Source organism: Mirounga leonina, unplaced genomic scaffold, assembly GCF_011800145.1.
Source record: "Mirounga leonina isolate KUSES-001 unplaced genomic scaffold, KU_Mleo_1.0 Mir_418, whole genome shotgun sequence".
Classification (NCBI taxonomy): domain Eukaryota; kingdom Metazoa; phylum Chordata; class Mammalia; order Carnivora; family Phocidae; genus Mirounga; species Mirounga leonina.
The window spans coordinates 9,138,937-9,159,967 of NW_023270739.1; the positions used below are offsets into that span (position 1 = coordinate 9,138,937).

Consider the following 21,031-nt stretch of genomic DNA (forward strand, 5'->3'; position numbering starts at 1 on the left):
AAGCAGCGGAGCTGAGAGTAAATGCACAGAGTACGGCTGGAGGCCGCCAGCATTCCCTGGGCCCCAGGCAGCAGCTAACAAGGCCCTGGAGGGCAGCTCCCTGCCACGGGGAGAGGGGACAATCAGCAGGCCTGCTTCCCTCCCTAGGGTGACAGGATCTCACTCTGTCTCCTAGGACAGCAGGATTTTACTCCCCCGTCCTGTCCTGTGAGGACGGGATTTTGTCTTGCTCCTGGCCTGCTCCTCCTGGTCTGTTTCGGTGTCCCGGGCTCTTCCAAGCAGGAGTCCCAGTGCCACCCGCCCTCTTGAGTATGACACTGAGATTTAGCACTGGTTAAAAAGACGGTAGCAAGTTTTCAGAGACCAAAGGGTTCCAAGGTCTTGGCTTGGGGAATCAGTGTAAATCAAGTTGCAGAGTCTCCACACAGGGGAGGTGGTGAAGGGTCTTATGCTGTGGGGCTCTGTGGGAAGTGAGGTCTCCTCAGGAGCACTATGGACACTGTGAATGTCCAGGAAGCAAGCAGTATGGAAGTTCTGAAATTAATCTGGACGAAGAACCCTTTGCCATGGAATACCGCATGGGTCTAGGATTAAGTGGCCTACATTTTGAGAAATGCATGTGACCCCGCTGATTCCAGAACAGGAGTGTCACTAGATAAATTCGCGATGCCTGTGCGAGCAGTGACCATTCACTGACTGCCTACTAAGTGCCAAGCATTTAACTTTTATTGCTAATTAAACTTCACCCCAGTCTTAGGAGGCACATATCATTATCCCAGCCTCTGCAGGTGAAGAAATGGGGGTGCAGACACTGCGGCTCACGGACACCTTCCAAACCCCGCAAACTGTTTGGTGTGTTTGGCCTATCTAATGAACACTCTCGGTATACATAAGTGGAAAGACTACTGACCACAAGCCCAGTGTGTCTGGGTCAGATGGGACCTAATTACAACGGAGTCTGGGAGTGATATCACTGCATGCCTGAAAGCCTTAACATGCCCCAGGAGACAAAAGGGAAGCTGGACATTAACTCCTACTCAGTTGGGTTTTGCAAACTGAGCAGGCACTGGATGTAATCAGTCTTAATCCACACAGATGCTAGACTTCAGGCAAATTGGTTAAAATCATAACCTGGTGACATAAAATTTAGATCACAGGGTGATTTTACAATTTTTTTTTTTTAAAGATTTTATTTATTTATTTAAGAGAGAGATTGAGAGACAGAGAGCACGAGAGGGAAGAGGGTCAGAGGGAGAAGCAGACCCCCCGCTGAGCAGGGAGCCCGATGTGGGACTCGATCCCGGGACTCCAGGATCATGACCTGAGCCGAAGGCAGTCGCTTAACCAACTGAGCCACCCAGGCACCCCTGATTTTACAATTTTTATATACCTTTAATTGTCCGGTCAGGAAAACTTTTCTAGTAATACTTGTGAGTCTGGGAGGTGATTTTATAACTTGCTATAAGGTATCAAATACGGAAGTCTCTCTTCAGATAGGCTGGGGTGGGAAGGGCTGCTGGGAGGCTTGTTCATAAATCCAAATGAGACAGTGCAGATCAGCAGGTGCGCTTTGGAAGGTCAAGTTTCACTTTGTTTCTGTCACACACCTGTGTCTCTCTCCCAAGTACCTTTAGCAGCTGAGCTTTCACACTTAGCGGGTATGATGGCTCTGAAGTTCTTAACACGCCTCAAAAGTGGGCACCCCAACCACGCAAGGCCTCCACCTGCATCCCAACAGCCACGGCTAAAATGAGAGCGCACTAGGGTGCTGAGCGTGCAACTCTTGATCTCAGGGTTGTGAGTTCGAGCCCCGTGTTGGGTGTAGAGATAGATAGATAGATGATAGATAGATAGATAGATAGATAAATAAATAAATAAATAAAATGAGCACACACCCAGCGCATGCTGGCCATGGCAGCAGACACCCCTTGTTGGGGCGAGCAGTCTCAGCAGGTGGCCTTGCCCCCCTGTTCCCGGTGGAGGAAAATGAGGGACAGAAGCTAGTCAGTGGCCGAGAGTCTCTGGTGGGTAAGCCTGCAAAGCTACTCACAGAGCCCTAGACTCCGGCCCCTGGAATCTCACACTACACCTCAAACCTTCTTCTTGGGGCTTGGTGGGAAGCATCATGGTGCAAAGGAAGGGTTTAAAAATTTTTCTGTGTGCAGATGGTTTAAAACTGTTTTTAGCCAGAACCTCTGTTCAAATGGAATCTTATTTGAGCACATAAACAAACCCCAAAAGAAAATGGAGATGCTGTTGTTGAGGAGGCCGCCTGCTGGGCACTCCCCACCCCCACCCCCTCAGGGGTCCTGCCTGAAGGGCTCCGCGCACAACACAGCTTGGCAAAGGGCTGGCCTGGCCGAGGTGCAGGACAGAGCCTGCTGGGAGTCAGGCAGACCTGAGCTTGAGTCCCACCACCATCTCTGATGAGCTGTGTGTGGCTCTGGGCAAGTGAGTTTATGTAAGCCTCATCTTTGAAACATGGGGCTGCTACGAGGACAGTACTTTTCAGACTGAGAGGGGCGCTCCCTGACCCGTGTGGCTCTCACTCAGGCTTGTTTACCTGCTCAGGGGTGGGTGTGATGGGTGTGTCACTGGGGAGTGTGGCCGGCACAGGCAGAGGGGTGGTGTGCGGGGTGGAGTCTCCTCCATGGCTGGTGTCCGTGCCCACTGAATTCGGCCCTGATGGCTCCTCTGAGCTGAACACGGTCTAGACGGCGGAAAACGGGATCAGTGAGGCCTGTAAGGGAGGAGGCAGCTCCCCCACCCCCGGCTCCCCTTCCCACTGCCCCCACTGGCTGTGTCTCCTCACCCTCTGGGGCGTGTGGATGGGTGACAGCATGTCCAAGTCGGTCATCGGGAATTCCAGGCCCTTCCTCCGCAGGTCCTCATAAACGGCCACCACACCTGTCAAGTCGGGCGAGCTGCGGAACGCGTCAGCCCAGGACTGAGAGGGGACAAGGGGACACGGCCAGTAACTACTGCTCACAGTCTCCCCTGCGAGCCCGCCTCCCTGCCCCCCCCGCCGCCCCGCCACTGGAGAGCAGAAATTCCCTCGCTGACTTGCTGGTCCTTGGACTATTGTGCCCAGGCCTCCCCACATGCAGAGCCCTCCAGTCAGCGGACGACCAAGACGGCCCCGCACGAGAAACAGATGGAAGCAAAGGGACACAGAGCAGCAATGGCAGGGGGCACCAGCTCTCCACCGGCAGGAAGCTGGCCCGGAGCTCGGTCCGGTGCACCTGCCCACCCGCCCGCGCTCACCTGGATGAGGTGGAGCACCTTGTCGTGCACGACGGTGGGCGGGTTGTTCTTGGGCAGGATGGTCCTCACCAGCACGCCCTCCACGAAGTCCTGGCTGGCTACCAGCAGGTGGAAACGGTGCCCGCAGTTCTTGACACAGGTTTCTAAAACCTGGAGGCCGGGAGGTGCCCGTGAGCACTCATCCGCGGACGGGGGGGAAGGGGGTGTCCAGGACTCCCACCCTGGCACTCCGCCTCCATCCCAGAGGACAGGCTTAGTCCAGGCGGGGCTCCCTCAAGTGAGATCCTGGAACATGGAGAAGGGGGGACAGTGCCCTGATTTGGGGGCTGGTGTGCTGGCTAGCGGCCCCCCTGCGGGGTGGCCTCCGTGCCTAGAGAAGCCTGCTCGGATGCCGTTTCCGAGGGGGCCACAGCCTAGAGGGAAGGTAGCTCTCTGAGTAGAAACCAAAGTGAACTTTCATAATCCTGTGGTGACCCCACAGGCCCAGAAAAAAAGGCACTGAACTTCCCTCCCCATTTCTGCTCCCACTTCCTGGCAGGAGGTGCCTTGCTCTTCCGGGGAGCTGGATTCACCAGCTGTAAGCCCTTCTCTCATCTCCACCCCAGCCAAGCCCCTCTGGCAGCCAGGATGCCCACTCTCGCCTGGCTTGTCCTCAGCTGCTGGCATTTGCTTTATGTTCATTTCTCAGGGCACCAAGTGCCAGTCAGCAGCACCCAGTGTGGCCTGCCAGGCTTTCTGCCCCGCCAACGCCTGGCTTCGCTGAGCTTCTGTGTCACCTGGCAGGTCCTCCAGCGCAAGCTCTCCGTGTCTGGTTCTGGAGGGATGTGGGCCTCAGTGCGTCTGCTCCCCATGCCCGCGGGCTGGAGAGAACTTTTCCAAATGGTCTCTCTTGCCGCTCCGTATCTGCTGGCACTGTAGATAGGACAGCGCTCTGCCCACAGACCTTTCCTTCCCAGCCCTTGGAAGAGGAGCCGCAGGGTGGCTGGAGTCCTGCTGGGCCTGGGGGACGTGTGGTTCTACCATGGATGGACAGACGGATGGATGGGGCACTCACCGTGAGAGCCAGCATCACCTCGTGGAAGTTCTTATTCCCTACGATTCTCTTCTTCACTGCTCGGAAGGCATCTTTGGGACTGGGCAGAAGAACAAAAGGAAGGATGCGCTGAGGAATGGAACCTTCTTATCCAACATGCGGGGCTGCCTACCTAAGATCAGGACTACTGGAACACGGGGATGGCTTTTACTTATCTGTCTTCCCTGTGTCCCGTTTCCTGTTGAACACACGAGTTCTAATCACAACACAAACTACTTGTACCAAAGTCCTCAGTAGATCATAAATACTTGGCAGAGATTCTCTGCGTGGACCCTGGACCCCCTGCACCAGAATCCCCTTCGGGGGGGAAGTGTGAGGATGTGTTAAAAATGCAAAACCCTGGGCTCCCACCCTAGACCCCTGAAGCAAGCTCTCAGGGAGGCCCCCAGGGGCGCTGTGTACATACTGAGGTTTAAGAACCAATCAGCTGCCAACATAGAGTCCCAACGCCCCATCCTGGCCACCTCCTCTCTCCACCCATCCTTCTACTTGGCTAAGTAGCCACACGTGCCAGCACTGTGAGGGGTGACGCATTCCCGGGAGACCCACACCAACGTGGGAAAGAAGAGGGGCCTGCAGTCGGAGTGAGTGGCGGCCGGGGAGGGCGGCTCAGGGCAGTCGTCTCTGAGGAGGTGGCATCACAGCTGGGTGTGAAGGACGAGATGGAGCCAGCTGCGGGGAGCAGGGGAAGGGGTTCAGGCAGAGGAGGGAGGGACTGAATGGAGGCCGTGCAGGGAGGCAGAGGGAGAGGCTGAAGAGGCCCAGTGGTCACGGTAGGGAGGGTGGATACACCTAAGTGCAGGGGGAGCCCTGAAGGCCTTGGCGGCCGCCTGCTCCCCCTGCCCCCCCTGCTGCTCGTACCCCCTCGCCCTTGCATCCTGCCCTTCAGCACCGTGCAGGTGAAATCAATGTTGCCCCGACGGCTCTGGCCTAAAAGCCTTTGTGGCCCCCGACTTCCACGTCTAGCTGGTGAAGGCACAGCTAAAATCCGCCTTGCGCATGACTCTTTCCCAGTCCCCCATTTCCCTGGTGCGCACTGCCACACGGCCGCCACACGGCCCCCACACGGCCCCCACCGGCGCTGCCCGGCTAAAGAAGCCACCTCCCAGAGGGCGGGGATGGGGTCCCCTTTTGACACTCTGCCTCCCCAGAGGAGCACTCTCCACCCACAGGAGCATAAGCAGCATTTCCTAGGCTGGTGAGTGGCCCCTGGGGCCTGTCCTGCTGTCTGCCAGGCATCTGTCTGTACCGTGCTGACCCCGTCAGGGGCAGGTGAGGGAAGGCGGGCGGCAAGCAAGGTGGGGAAGCGCCATGGAGGCCTATCAAGGCTGTGACAGAGAGGACACGCACCGTGGTCCCTGACGGGTTGGCCCCTGTCCCCGAAGTGTGAGGGCAGTTTGCAACCCAATGCCCTGGGGCCCCTCCTCACCCTCGGGACTCCTCGCCTGTGGCCACTTCAGCTAAAAGGACTTGTCCCCGCCTCTCAAAGCGTGGCCCAGAGAAAGGGCATGGCATTGGGAATCAGAGGTCCCGGCTTAGGTGCCCCTCTCCCCACAAAGCACTATCAGGCTGAGGGGGACCTCGCTGGCCAACTGGGTTATCCCAGTGAGAAATGGAGACGGAAGTGAGGTCTACTCTGGCTGTAGATTCTGATTTTCCGGAACACAGGCCTTATCAGGCAGTCTTTCCCGATCACCTTGGCCTTCACACCACATCCCACCCTTCCTGGGTTTTCCTGAGGACAGTGACCCTGCTTTGCCTCTCTGCTCCCCTTAGGACCTTGGGCTTATTGCTGGAAGAATCTAAAAGAGCTTTATGTCTGAGGATAAAGACCCAGGGAGGTACGGTGCCTTGCCCAAGGTCACACAGCTGGTCAATGACAGCTAGTCAGAGACCAAGAGCCCAGGGCCAGGATGCCTCTTCCACAGCACGTGCCCTGGTGTGACCTGCAGACGGGAAATGTTCAGCAAAGGCTAACGCTGATGGGCTCTCAGTTTGCTTTACTGTCACTGCCTTCTCAGTGGCCCCTGACCCAAATCTTAGGGAAATAAAAGTCTATTCTTGCTCACAGAGAAAGCTGGGAGTCCCCCTGCCCATTCCAGCTCACAGAATGCAGAACGGTGCTTGGGGCCACGTCCCAGTGCCGGGGCTGCCAGCTGGCCTTGTCCCAGGAGGATGTGGCCCAGGTGACATTCTAAAAGATCCAGTTGGCCAGGCTGCCGCTGAGACACACGCGTGGGCTGGCAGCCTCCTGGGGCGTCTCTCTCTCGTCTAACTCATGACAGGGCTGTGTGGAATCTTGGTTCCCAAATACCTAAAATGCCACACTGTTGCCTAGGGTGGGATTCAGACAACATCTGTAGCCCTCCTGGCACCAAGGACCGCCAGCGGGGTCTACCTGAGCACCACAGCAGGGGTGGATGGGAGCGCTCCGTAGCAGAGGGCAGGCTGGGTCCCCACCCCCAGCCTCCCCTGCGGGCCTCACCCTTCCTCCGTCTCGTTGATGATGTCGCAGATCTCCATGTTGAGGGCCCAGTCCTCGCTCTGCAGGGAGCCATCTGTCGCCTTCTCTGTGGAGGAGAAACCACAAGTCACAGTGTGGGGGCGCCCAGACGGATAAACTTAGCTGTGTGCAGGTGTGTGGTGCGGGGCCAGGGCAGGAAAGAGCCAGGGAGGAGGAAGACGACAGATGCTTTCTGGGCACCCAAGAAGGAAGGGCCGGGCAGTACAAACGGCTACCTACCTTGTCCTGTTTTGTCATTTAATGTGTTTTTTGGCTGTACTTTATCTCTGTATTATTTTTACTTTTCAAATTGTGTTAAAATGCACCTAATGTTTGCCATCTCAACCATTTTTTAGCGTACAGATCACTGGCATCAAATGTACTCAGTGTTGTGCAGCCACGCCCACCACCCTCTCCATCTTCTAAATCTGCAGCTCCCCCTTCCCCTCCTCCCCTCCGGCAGCCCTGGTAACGACCACTTTTTTTTTTTTAAGATTTATTTATCCGACAGAGCACAAGCAGAGGGAGGGAGAAGCAGGCTCCCTGCTGAGCAGCGAGCCCGATGTGGGGCTCGATCCCAGGACCCCGGGATCATGACCTGCGCCGAAGGCAGACGCTTAACCGACTGAGCCACCCCGGCGTCCCAGCACTACACTGTCTTTGCAGTTCTGACTCCCTAGAGACCTCATTATGTAGAATCGTACAGGACATGGCCATCTGCATGTTCTTGCCAAAACACAGGTGCTCGGTAAGGCGGTTCTTTTATTTTTACATTGAGGTGAAGGTCGCCTCTCATAAAATTAGCCATTTTCAAGTGTACCATCCAGTGGCACTTAGTGCACTCACAGTGCTGTACAATCATGACCTCTACCTCGGTCAGGTTGGGCTGAATCAGGATAAGATTTCCAGGCCGGAGTCAGCTAGGACATTCTCGAGGCTGTCAAGGCCAGGGTCACTCCAAGTAGGCTCTACGCCCAGTGTGGAGCCCCACGTGGGGCTTGAACTCACAACCCTGAGATCAGAGCTGAGCTGAGATCAAGCGTCGAATGCTTGACTGACTGAGCCACCCAGGCGCCCCACTAAATAAGCTCCACCACAGCACAAAGACAGTCTGATCCCCCGCTTTTTGGAGCCGACACTCAACCACACAAATTACCCCTGGCTGGCATGCGCTGTACCCTAGTTAGGACTCTGGGACTAGCCAGGGCTGGTCAATGTTTTTTTTTTTAAAGATTTTATTTATTTATTTGAAAGAGAGAGAAACAGCATGAGAGGGGAGAGGGCCAGAGGGAGAAGCAGGCTCCCCGCCAAGCCGGGAGCCCGATGTGGGACTCGATCCCAGGATTCCGGGATCATGACCTGAGCTGAAGGCAGTCGCCTAACCAACTGAGCCACCCAGGCACCCCAGGGCTGGTCAATGTTTTAAGGTTCAGGGAGTAAAACCCTTGGTGTCCTGACCCTGGGCTCTATCCAAGTCCCCCTCCATCACGGCCCTCTCCTCTGGCTCCCACACCTGGCCCTGCCGGCACAGTGTCCCCACCGGCCATCTGTCACATACCAATAGCACCTGTGGGACCAGGCACGTGCAGCTCATTATCCCCCGTGACTATACAGCCGTCCCGCACGGGAGGCCCCCTCGCTCTCTTCACACCGACAGCTGCCCCCTCACTGGCTGTATAACTGGTGCCCAGAGGGGCTGAGGCATCTTCTGAGCCCAGGCCCTGTGACCAGGCAGGGCCCGTCCTGCAGGACAATGCCTGGGCTGGGCTGGCGGTCAGCTCCCTAGAACTGTGGCTTCTGTGATGTCGGTTTTGAAACTGGCCTGACCTCAGCTCCGCCTTAGGTCCTGCGGACAGATGGATGCTAGGGGAGCTGAGGGCACAAGCCCGGCAGCTGGGGCGTCCAGGGAGGGACCCAGCAGCAGGGCGGGGTGCTTTTCTCCCTAGACTGTGGCTGCGGGAGGGGAAGAAGAAGGCTTCCTTTAAAAGGGTTGAAAGGTGGGCTGTTTCATCCCACAATGATGTCCTGAGTGTGGCTTCTTTGTGTCACACTCCCCACCCTTGGGGACTTACACACTTACTGACCACGTGGGAAGAACTAAAGAGAGCTGGACAAGTGCCACTCTGGGCAGAGGGAGCCACGCTCCATTTTGGAGGGTCTGGGGGGACAGTGCTAATCAAACATGCGGGACCTGCTGCTCCTTCAGGAACCACACCTCGGCGACCCCCAGTCACGTGGGCCAGACTTCCGGCCACAATATTCTGCCACCTCCAGCTCCTGACTCTCCACCCTACCTGATCCTTCTCACCTTGCCGTCTGCCTCTGCGGGCCTCTTCCCCGCAGACCACGGCCTCCGCCCCTCCGGCCTCGCTCCTACCCCTCCACGCCCCCTGCTGCCCCAGACTGAACTTTCTGAACCCTGGAAGCGACCCCGCTCCCCTCGTGGCCCCAGTGCTCCACAGGCTCCACGGCCCTCGGCCCGGCCCACATGCCCGTCCTCAGCAGCAGGGCACTCACTCCCCAGTTACAGACCAAGCGCCGTGAGCTGTTGACACGCGGACACAGCTGAATCCTCCCAGCCCCGTGCAGTGTGCCTCCCTGCCCTCACCCAAGTGGTGAGGGAATGGGGACGCGGGGAGGTCACACAGTGGTCACCAGGGGCCAGGGAGCTCTGCCATCCCCAAAGCGTCCTCCTGCCCCCTCCTCCCGGATCCCTGGCTCCAGCAGCAGGCCTTTCGATGCTTCCTCAACGGACCCTCCCAGTGACCCCCGAAAAGGAGGGGCACCTCGCTTCTCCCGGGGGAGGATCCTTACCGTTTTAGAAGGGATTCAGGGCATTCTGGAAAGGCAAGCGGGCTGGTAAGGGGCAGCTGGGGCATTTATAAGCCAGAGGAAGGCAGTGGCCGGGAATTGGGCGGGTGCAGGAGGACCCAGAGCACAGGAATCTGGGGACATCGGTTTTGTTTTTGTTTGGAACCGCAGAAGTAACTCAGCTTTGCAGTTTTGGAAAGGAGGGAGAAAAACACTGGCACTGGTCATCAGTTCCAGGAGAATGATAACCGGCTTCCCGCCCTCTGGGCTGGGGGGGTTGTAACCTCCCAAGGTCCCGGGCAGCTGCTCTGCTCTCGTCCCTAGCTCCTGAGGCCGCCAGACCCTGCACCGCCCAACCCCCCCCCCCCCCGCCCGCCTGGGTTCAGGCTGCAGGGCGGCTGTCTGGGGCTGGCAGTCCGGTGGCCATGGCCATGGATCACGGCCCTCCCCTCCCCGCCCCGCCCCACCCCCGCTCCGGTCTGCCTGTCCTCTCTGTGTCAGGCTGGGTGCAGACACCACCTTTCCGGAAGGCTCCAGAGAGTCTGCCTGGTGCGGTGGCAGGCCCAGTCAGGCTGGGCAGTGGCAGAGGCTTTCGAGTGGGATGAGTCTAGCCCCTTGTCCTAACTCGGGGACCGTTCTCTCCTCCGTGAAACGGAGATAAGACGGCCTGCCTCACAGGCCCTGCGACTTTCCGGGTAAAGAGCAGTCCTGAGTAACTGCTAATTATCCTGACTGTGACCCGGGCCGAGAGCAGGCAAAAGTGGCCCCCAAAGATGCGCCAGCTCCAGGCCCCTGGTCCCAGCCTGCTCATTCTTGGGGGGGCTCTGAACAGCTAGCTGGAGGACAGTGGCCTTCTGGCTCCTTCCACTGCTTTGGAGAAGTCCATGTCTGCAGGTGCTCCGCCCCACGCACTCAAACCCCACTGACCATGTGCTCCCACGTCAGCCTTGGGGGCAGCAGCCTAGAGCCTTCTCCCCACCACCCTGCATGTTCAAACAGCCACCAAGTCTGTGAATTCCAGCTGGTCAACGCACCTCTGAGTTGTCCCCAGTTCTGTCATCACTGTGGCGGCTCTCAGTCAGGCCCTGTCACCTCCCCCAGGCCTGGACGTCACCTCCACACTCTTCTCTTCAAACATAAATCCAACTAGTACTTTCTTCCATCTAAAAATTGTCCCTTCACCCCCTCAACTGCCTGAGGGTCAAAAACCTGAACTCTGCAGGGCGGAGAGGGACATGTGGGACTGACCTCGGCCACAGCTGGCTGTCTTCCCCTCCCTCTGGGGCCTTGTTCTTGCCTGCCTCTGGGCTTCTGCCTGGCATGCCTTTCTTCCCTTTGCTACGGCGCCGGCGTCACAGATGATGATGACAACCCCCACCACCAGTATACCCACCCGACACTCAGTAAGCACCAAGTATGGGACTCAGCACTTCGCACTAACCCCTCACCACACCCTTAAGCAAGAGGATGAATAAACTGAGGAGCACAGAGGGGTCCATGCCTTGCCCACAGTCACACAGCTCACACACTGCAGAGCAGAGATTCAGACTCAGTGAGGTCTGGTTACCAAATCTCTACTCTTACCACTACCTTCTGTTCCTGGACGACAACAAACACTGAGTGTGTTCAGGAGGCACAGAAGGTAGTGGAGATCGCATGTGCCGACACAGAGAAGGAAATGAGCCGGCTAATCCCGGCTCATCTTTTAAGGCCCTAACCCCAGTGCCAGCTCCTCAGTGTATCTGCCAACCGGGAGGACTGGGTCACTGTGACCTACACTGTCATCCTGCATGGTGACAGTAACACCGGGAGGAACAGTGGCAAAATGACTGGCATCCACTGACTGTCCACTTGTGCAAGGTGCTCAGTAGACCTCCTCTCGGGTCACCTCCCCCCGTCCCTACCATGGAGGGGGGCAGCTGAGGTCCACCACCTGGAAGCGCAGGAGTGTGTGGCTCTGAACCCCTGCACCTCTCACTCTGCTCGGGCCCTTCAAGGACGTCTCTACCCAACTAGGGTGGGCCCTGAGCTCTCGGGGGCCTCTCTCTCTCACCAGGGCCCTACCTCTGCTGGGACGGAGAGGAGAGGCTCATTCAGTGTTTGTGGAAGGCGAACAGCCCTCAGACTGCTTTGATGCTCTGGTTCCGCTCTGAGTACCTGCCCCCTCCCTCCCCGCCCCACCTGCCCCGATGCCACACACGGTGTTTCTATGATTGTAAGCTCCCTTCCCCCTTTCCATTTTGAACTCCTCTCATATTGGGGTGGCTCTTACAAACGATGACCTGCCAGAGCTCAGTTGCCAGTTTTTTTCTTTTCATTCTCCATGGTGTCTTAGGTTGAACGAAATGTGGCTTGTAAGCAGTGAGGGATGGCCTTAAAGGACACGGACAACCTGCAGACCTGGTCCCACCCTAGGCTCTGACCCAGTCTAGGGCAGGTTCCAGACCCAGGGCAGAGAGATGCAAATAGGAGTCAGCTGACCGTGATAAGGAAAACAATGACATGGCAGATCAGCTCGAGTGGCTCCCATAGGCCCTCTTCGAGACCTTAGCCCAGCAAGGGCGTAGGCAGCCATGTTCCGTTTAGACCACATTTACTGAACACCATCTTTCCATCGGGAACACCACCCTCTCATGTCACTCAAAGGAACCACAGTGATCCCTCCGGGGACTTCCTTCTAGGCTTTACTGTTTGGGGTTGTTTTTTTTTTTTTTAAAGATTTTTATTTTATTGAGAGAGAGAGAATGATAGAGAGAGAACATGAGAGGGTGGAGGGTCAGAGGGAGAAGCAGACTCCCTGCTGAGCAGGGAGCCCGATGAGGGACTCGATCCTGGGACTCCAGGATCATGACCTGAGCCGAAGGCAGTTGCTTAACCAACTGAGCCACCCAGGCGCCCATGTTTGGGGGTTTTAAAAAACATTTATATACTTTTATACACTGGTACTGTGGCTAAGGCTTGTTTGTTTGTTTGTAAATAAGAATCCGATTCCTTACCTTTTAGAGATACACTGAAATATTTATGAGTGAAATGATACGATGTTTGGAATTTGCTGTAAGTAATACCCGCCCTCTGTTCGCTTCCCTGCTCCCTACCCATCTGCCATCTGCCTCCATCCCCTGCCTAGTGCCCCTTATCCCACCACCCATCCTTCTACTTGCTTTCTGTACACCTTCTTCCCGCCCATCTCCCTTGCATCCTTCTCTCTGCCCTCCCACAACATTCTCGGAGCCGTATTATTCGTCCAGCCCTGTGGCAGGTGCTAGAGAGGCAAAGATGAAGAACAGAATCCTGGTCCTAAAGTGGTCAGGGATGGCAGCTAGACAAACATTTTCAGAGCAGAGTGACATGACTGAGGCCAGCTCAGGGTGCTGGAGAGCCAGGAGGCAGGGGTGAACACCTGCAGAGGGAATAGGAAAGGTCTGAGCTGAGCACAGAGCACAAGGCATCGGGCTGGGCGGCGGGGGTGGGGGGGTGGGGGGGTAGAGAAGGAGGTTCTTGGGAGAGGAATGGCATTTGCTGAATGAATGAATCAATGATGAGTCATGGAGGATGCCGGGAAGAAGAGGAGAGAAGAGGGGCTTGCAGGTCAGTCTCAGGCACTGGGGAGAAGTGACCTGAGGGAGGGAGAAAATCCCAGGGGGAGTGAGGCAGCCAGAGGAGAAAGGTGAGGCTGCTGAGGTAGAGGGAAATATGCCAGCAGCCCAGAATGGCCCATCCTCAAAGCTGGCATGGACCCGTGCCAAGACCCACAGCGGCAGACACTGTTCAGTCTACCCAGCAGCCATCCTCCCTGCCCCGCCCAGAGCGCCAATACCGTTCCCCTTCGCAGCACCTGCTCCAGAAGTGGGCAAGAGACCCTGTTCTGGTTCCTGGGGGGAAGAGGGCTGTCTGCTGGGCGGTGGTGGGGAGAGGCATCCCTTCTGGAACACAGAGGCACTCAGGGAGGAGCAAGCCTTTTCTCCCCCTTCTCCTTTTTCCCTCTCTTCTCGGAGGCCAGCCAGGGTGGTGCCTGCAGCTTGAGCCCAGGAGGTGACAAGCTCAGGACAAACACCTTGGTATTTATTTTTTAAAAAGATTTTATTTATTTATTTGACAGAGAGAAAGACAGCGAGAGAGGGAACACAAGCAGGGGGAGAAGGAGGAGAAGCAGGCTTCCCGCTGAGCAGGGAGCCCGATGCGGGGCTCGATCCCAGGACCCTGGGATCATGACCTGAGCTGAAGGCAGACGCTTAACGACTGAGGCACCCAGGTGCCCCACCCTGGGTGTTTAAAGACACTGTTGAACAAACCAACCCTGCAACTTCAGACCAGACTCAGCTGTGGGACCTGAGCTACGCTGGGCTGCACCGGGGCTTGGCAGGCAGGACTTGGGGTGGAGACCCAACTCAGGCCTTCTGTCCACACCCCCGGGTCCTGCTCCTTCAGGGCTCTGTGCTGTGAGCTTGTCCCCCTTCCAGGAATGTGCTCCTGCCTGCCTCCCCACCTTAAATCATGCTCCTAAGCCCAGCTCAAGGTCAGGTCACCATGCGGAGCCTGCCCTGACCCCCTAGAGGGCCTGCTCCTTCCCTCCTGGGGCCAACAGCATTTTGCACAGGCCCCAACTGTTAAGTTCTGCTTGGCGGGGCTGTTAAAATAACTACAGAATTGATTTCTTTGTTTCTGTCTCTCCCATTAGGCTGTGAGCTCAAGGGTGGAGATTATTATGGCTCAGGAATTGGGTACAGCAGACGGGACCTGGCCCCTGATAAACCTGTGGTACGTGTTTGCTAAATAACTGAATGAAGGATGAGGTCATACACACCAGGATAATAAACCTTTTTAACATTTTAATTTAAATGACATACTCCCACCCTTCGGCCTCCATTGATCCCTTAGTAGATATTGTGTAGAATCTTAATCTTCTCCCAACTGGCAGTCCTCTGAGTATTTTTTTTAAAGATTTATTTGTTTTAGAGAGAGAGTGAGCGCACATGTGCTTGAGCAGGGGCAGGGGCAGAGGGAAGGAGAGGGAGAATCTCCAGCAAACTCTGCGAGGAGCCCAACATGGGGCTCGATCTCACGACCCCAAGATCATGACCTGAGCCAAAATCAAGAGCCAGTGGCTTAACCGACCTAGCCACTGAGGCGCCCCTCCTTTGAATATTTTTAAAAAGTGCCATGTGCCCCCTTAATCTGTCCTCTACACTAATGTCCTCAGTCCCTGCAACCATGCCACCCTAGACGTGATCTCTAGAGCCTTGCCATTCTGACTGATCCACTGGGGTGCAGGCCAGCTCAGCAGTCCTTCTGGAAATGCAGCATGGGAACTCACCCACCTGCCCACACTGGATACTGTATTTGTATTAACGCACTCTGTGACTATGTGAGATATTTATTAATTCCACCTTGTGGAGCTGACTCCTACAGAATTTGTCCTTGTGAAAGGCACTCATTCTCCACTGGCCACAGCACTTAGCTTTTCTAGTCTCCCCCGCAGCTAGAAGTGGCCAGGTAACGCAGGTCTGACAGCTCCTGAGGAAGGTTCTGCTCCCCTGATAAGAGGGGCAGGGTAGCTGGCCCCTCCACCTGCGCCTCCTGCCACACAGGGACAAGTGACAAGCATGAGGATGAAAGCAATATCCTAATGATGGGGTGGGGGAGAACTATAGAAAGAGCCATTACAAACAAAATCATTCCAGATGGACGCAGACATTTTCACTCAAAAGGAAACCCAGCACCCTCCTTCCAATTCTAAGGGGAAGCAATGAGGCGAAAAAGTTAGAAGAGTGGGATCTGGACAAAGACAAATCCCACTTTAAGTCCCGATTCACTGGCTGTGGGACCCTGAATGAATTCCCCTTTCTTAAAAAAAAAAAAAAAAAAATATATATATATATATATATATATATATTTGTTCACTTATTTACTTATTTGAGTAAACTCTCCACCTAACGTGGGGCTTGAACTCACGACCCCAAGATCAAGCATCGCATGCACTACCGACTGAGCCAGCCAGGAGCCCCCATCCTGAATGAATTCCTTAAACTCTCTGTACCTCAGTTTGTCCCCTGCAGAATGGGGATAAAGAAAACATTCACCTTCCAGGGTTGTGTGAGGAGGAAATGAGAGAATGCATTTCAAGTGCTTTGCATCCTAGCACACAGTGATCATGAAAACAAACGTTATCGACTACAAAAATGTCAATAAAAAAGTGTTTGGGGGCGCCTGGGTGGCTCAGTTGGTTAAGCGACTGCCTTTGGCTCAGGTCATGATCCTGGAGTCCCGGGATGGAGTCCCGCATTGGGCTCCCTGCTCAGCAGGGAGTCTGCTTCTCCCTCTGACCCTCCTCCCTCTCATGCTCTCTGTCTCTCATTCTCTCCCTCTCAAATAAATAAATAAAATCTTAAAAAAAAAAAAAGTTTGAAAGTTTCAAGCGCTCCACAAAATGGATTTTTATTTTTATTTTTTTTAAAGTAGGCTCCACATCCAGCATGGAGCCCATCATGGGGCTTGAACTCATGACCCTGAGAGCAAGACCGGAGTGGAGATCAAGAGGATGCTTATCCAACTGAGCCACCCAGGCGCCCCATACAAATTAGATTTTTAAATCACATACATGCAGAAGCCATTTTTTCTCGGCCAGCAAACCGTCTTGAGGCCTACACTCCAAATGAACAAGTCTCTCCAGACCCAGCATGGAAAGTTCTACCAGTTTCCTAAGTTGCTGAGCCGTCCTTCCTCAAAACCCTGGCTCCCTCTCTCCTGCCACTCTAACCACAGGCCACAAGAGGAACTCTAAAATACCTTGAGAGGGCATTACTTCTGCAACCCACACTTTTAAAGTTGATGTAGCTAACTACAGTAGCTAACTGAAGAACAGTTTCGGTTACGAGGAGGAGGGTTTGGTAAAACTGTCGGGGTAAGAGGAGCCAAGGCCGTGAAAGCAGAGGCTTGACGTGGCTGGCCAAAGTGCCTGTGACATTCTTTTTCCCTCCTCCAACTTGTGAGTGTAAAAGACGTTACTGACGACACCCTCTCCCCTCCCTCAGTCCTTCTTTTTCTCATCTCTCTTTACCTACTGAGAGAAATTAATTTTATTGGATTGGCTCCTGTGAGTGTGGAGGCTTGGTACATTCAAAGTCTGCAGGGCAGGCCAGCAGGCTGGACACCCGGGGAACAGAGGCAGCTTGAGTCCAAAGGCTGTCTGCTGGTGGAATTCCCTCACCTGGGGAAGGCGCCTTTCTTCTATCAAAACCGTCACTTAATTAGACAAAGCGCACCCACACTATGGAGAATCATCTGCTTTACTCAAAGTCTACTGAACTCATTTGAAAAATACCTTCACAGAAACATCTAGAATAATGTTTGACCAAATAGCTGTGGATATCATGGCCCGGCCAAGTTGACACATAAAGTTAACCACCCCAGGTTTATACTGCCTCAACGCCAACAAGTTCCCACTGAACAGGGGACACCTCTGTTTGTTCTGAGATTCTGCAGGTCTCAGCCTCACGCAGTCTGGAGGGCTCTGTTCTCTTCTCCTCTCGCCCTTGTCCCTGGCTCTTCCCTTCCCTCCTCCACCTTCCCCGTTTGAGGAGGCAGGGGTCTCTCAGAGGTTTTGTCACTTGCCTGGGGGGCACAGAAAGGGCCAGGAAAGGGCAGAGTTGGTGCTGACACCAGATCTTCTGATGCAGGATCCAAGCTCTGACCCTATTCACACTGCTGTCATCGGAGTGACCAGAAGGTGCTACGCAGGATCACATCAGGTGGGCTCACGGGCCAACTTGGACATTGTTAGAGTTGTGCATTTACTTGAACGTGGAAGAGAAAAACACGAATTCCTTCATGATTTCATGGATATAATTACACAGGATGAGGTCATATTAACAATGGTGAGCCAATAAAAGGAAAACCCTATGAAAATAAAATGAAAGGTGGCACAGGGCAGATATAAACCACAAAGGTGGTGCATGAGGGACAAAAGTCTGCAGAGTGCTAGCCTAGAGAGAGACCTCCTTGGTAAGAAGGTAAAGAGTTAACTTGTCCTGAATCCCTGTTTCTCACGGGGGCGGGGGGGGGGGATGGTCCCAAGCTAATTAGAAGACACTGAAGGTTTTGTTTTTCGTTTTTTTCTAAAACCAGAAGAGCGGAAATCCGGCACTTTATTCTTATTTCTTTGAGCTCAGCGAGGGAACAAAACCTATTCACCAGTTCTATCCGCAGGGTCAGGCAAAGGCTTTAATTCCCAAGGAAGAATGGGATCCACCCCACAGCCTGAAACCTGACCTGTCTATGAATGTGGCTGCCACCAGCCAGTGACTGCTCATCACCCAGGGAGAGCAAGACCAACACCAGAGCCACAGTCCCAGGTTGATACCTTGGCTCTGTCATAATTTAGACTATGCCCTAGCAACAAGGATAACACCAGTAAAGAAATTGCAGCGGCTGACAGCTACGGACACTTACTGCCTGGCAGGCCCTGGGCTGCATGCTGCCCAACACAGGAAAATGGCAACCCCAAGTGATAACGTGTAAAAAATTCTTATTTTACAGATGTGAAACTGAAGAACAGGGAGGTTATGTAACTCGCCCCAGTAACAAAGCCGGTGGAGGCTGAACCAGGACTCAGACCATCTGGTGTGGCTCAAGAGCTCATCCTGGATGCCTTACTATGTAGCCCCAGTTGACCCAAAGCCCTTTCTAGACATCATTCCCTGTTGTCCTCAAAACAGAGACTTGGGCTCTCAGCTGGTTCTAGCACTTAGAGAGCAGGGACCCAGAGCTTTAAGACATGAGCCCTCTACCCCCCACACCCCGAAGGGCACACTCTGGGAAGTAGGAGGGATTTAGACTTGGGAGGCCCAGTGCTGGAGCATCCTCAGGCATCTGTGACGTGGGGTTCTCTGGGATCCCACTCTGAGGAACACTGCCTCCCATCATTCTGCATCTGGCCAGCTGGTCTGATCCAGGGCAGCGAACTATGAATGCACGTGCCAGTTAAGTCTGCTTTTGTATGGCCCAAAGGCTAAGAATGGTTTTCACATTTTTAAATGGCTGAAAACAAATCCAAATAATATTATTTCATGACATGTGAAAATGATATGAAATTCACATTTTAGTACCCACAAACAGTCGGACTGGAACACAGTCTTGCCCATTCACCTACACACGGTCTATGCTGCTTTTCCGGTAGAGCGGCAGAGCTGAGCAATCACAACAGACTCCACAGGCCCACGGAGCTGTGAACATTTACTTTCTGGCCCCTTCCAGAACGTTTGCAAATCCTGGTCTAGTCCTTCTTGGCAGCCACTGTGGGAATCCTCCTTACAGCCTCCCTCCCTCCAGCCTCTACCTTCGCCCCTCCAGCGGTGGAGAGCAAGCAACACCGATGCAAAGGGCTGGGGCTGTGTGTGCTGACCCTGAGCTCCCCTCTGGTGACGTCGCTCTCTGCCCTCCAAGTCCGTGGAGTCGCTCTACCACTCCTCTTGAGGCCATTAGTTCCTTTCTTCTCTCTAGGGCCCACCCTTCCCCGTCCTCCTCCGTCCCCTCGGCTGTTCCTCCTCAGTGCTCTGGAAGGAAAGGGAGCACGGCAGCACATTGCAGGCAGGCTACGGGCAACGGCGAGGGGGATGTGCCATAGGTAGGAGCAGAACTGGAGCTGGGCCCAAAGGCAGCTCTGCCTGACTTCTTCCCCTCTCCCGTCCACCCCAGGGCTTGGCCTTAGGCGCAGAGCTCTCCCGTCATCCAGCATCCAGCAGCCACCACCTCCAGCCCAAGCCCTGGGAGCTGGTCCTCGGGGACTGCCCATGTTGACAGCATCTGTCGCGTGCAGTGTGCTTTCTGAGTCAGTCGGGTCTCTGACTCAAAGCGCCAGGGCTGAGCTGGCAGTCAGAAACGGGCCATGCGCTTCTTGGGTTGCCTTCTGATGTCTGTCTATAAAAGAACCCTTAGGATCTGTCCTCAGAGGATACTGGAAAGGGTTTTGAAATCCTTGCAAGGAGAGAGCTGTGTCAATACCACCTCATACTAATGATCTGGCATCCTTTCAGCCACAGGCTGCTGCACTTGGGAAGCTCTCCTACTGAACGATAAGGCTGAATGACCTGGCAGTGGCATGGACTCACGTGCACGTGATCATCAGCAAAGCTAATCTGTGGGTAGAGCAGAGACTGTGGAACTTGGAGGGCTGGACTAATGTGAATTCCAAATAGGCACTGATCAGCCAGATACAGCGTGGTGAGGGGTAGGAGAGGACAGGGGCTCTGAGCCAGAGAAACCTGGGTCTGGATCCCGACCCCAAGTAACTGTGAAATGATATGTTCCCTCACACTTATTTTTGGTGAAATGGAAAAAACAGCAAAACCTTGCAGCGTCACCGTGAATATTAATAACTATGCATGGTCCGTGGCCATGGTATTTGCTCCCAGGATGTTACTTTCTTTTTCTCCTTTCTTCCCTCCTATTATGGGCCCGGGACCATGCCAGGTGCCGAGGGTCCTGACCAGTGGGGTCCAGTCCCTGTTCTCAGGAAGTCTAGTCTAGCTGGGGAGACACACATGCACAAGTACTAACAGAACGGGACAGTGCTCTGTTAGCGTGCGATGGTGGAAATAATAAAAACAATGGTGAGGACAGCAAAAGCTAATGTTTCCTGCACACTCACAATGTGCCAGGCACTCCTGGGGAGGGTGGGGGGCGGCTTGCTTCATTCTCACCACCACCCGGAGAGGTGGTGGATGCTCTTGTAAGCCACTGTTCCAGCCAGGAGGAAGTGGAGGCTCAGGGCCCAAAGGCAGAGAGTGAAGAAGCCTGAGGAGCGGGGGAGATGCAAGGGCACGAAAGCAATGGCTGGATCTGAAGGGGTCAGGAAAGGGGTCAGGGAAGGCCTCAGGGAGGAGGTGACAGTGCCTGAGCTTTGAAGGATGCACACTGGAGCAGGCACGCCGGGGAGAGGGAGCAGCAAACAGAAAGGTGCTTGGGTGTGTGGGAAGATGTGGGCTTTGTGAGTTGAGTGACACTCACCCCTGATGAACATCACTGGAACTCTCTGTGCTCAGGGAGGCCAACTCTACAGGGCCCTACTTGCAATAAAGGGGATGGAGTCGGCAGCCTGGAGATTCTTTTACTCCTACAGCTTATAAAAATACTAGGTCATCAATAATCACAGCCAATCAGCAGTCCTTCCATCTCTTTGTCTAAAACATATGGACTACTGAAGGCAAGGCGCCTAGGTGGCTCAGTCAGTTAAACGTCTGCCCTTCGGCTCAGGTCATGATCCCAGGGTCCTGGGATCGAGTCCTACGTTGGGCTGCCTGCTCAGCAGGAAGTCTACTTCTCCCTCTGACCCTACCCCCTCTTGTGCTCTATCTCTCTCACTC

At 54.7% G+C, this 21,031-nt stretch overlaps 1 protein-coding gene across 1 annotated transcript in view; it reads right to left on the reverse strand.

Moving 5' to 3' along the window:
* Positions 1-21,031, reverse strand: part of TOM1 (target of myb1 membrane trafficking protein) — a 36,619-nt gene that overhangs the window by 13,526 nt on the left and 2,062 nt on the right. The window contains exons 2-6 of the mRNA XM_034987627.1: positions 6,843-6,927; positions 4,319-4,397; positions 3,265-3,414; positions 2,813-2,947; positions 2,564-2,710 (exon numbers count right to left, since the gene is read on the reverse strand). Coding sequence (XP_034843518.1) covers positions 2,564-2,710; positions 2,813-2,947; positions 3,265-3,414; positions 4,319-4,397; positions 6,843-6,927 — 596 coding nt within the window. The remainder of the gene's footprint in view (positions 1-2,563; positions 2,711-2,812; positions 2,948-3,264; positions 3,415-4,318; positions 4,398-6,842; positions 6,928-21,031) is intronic.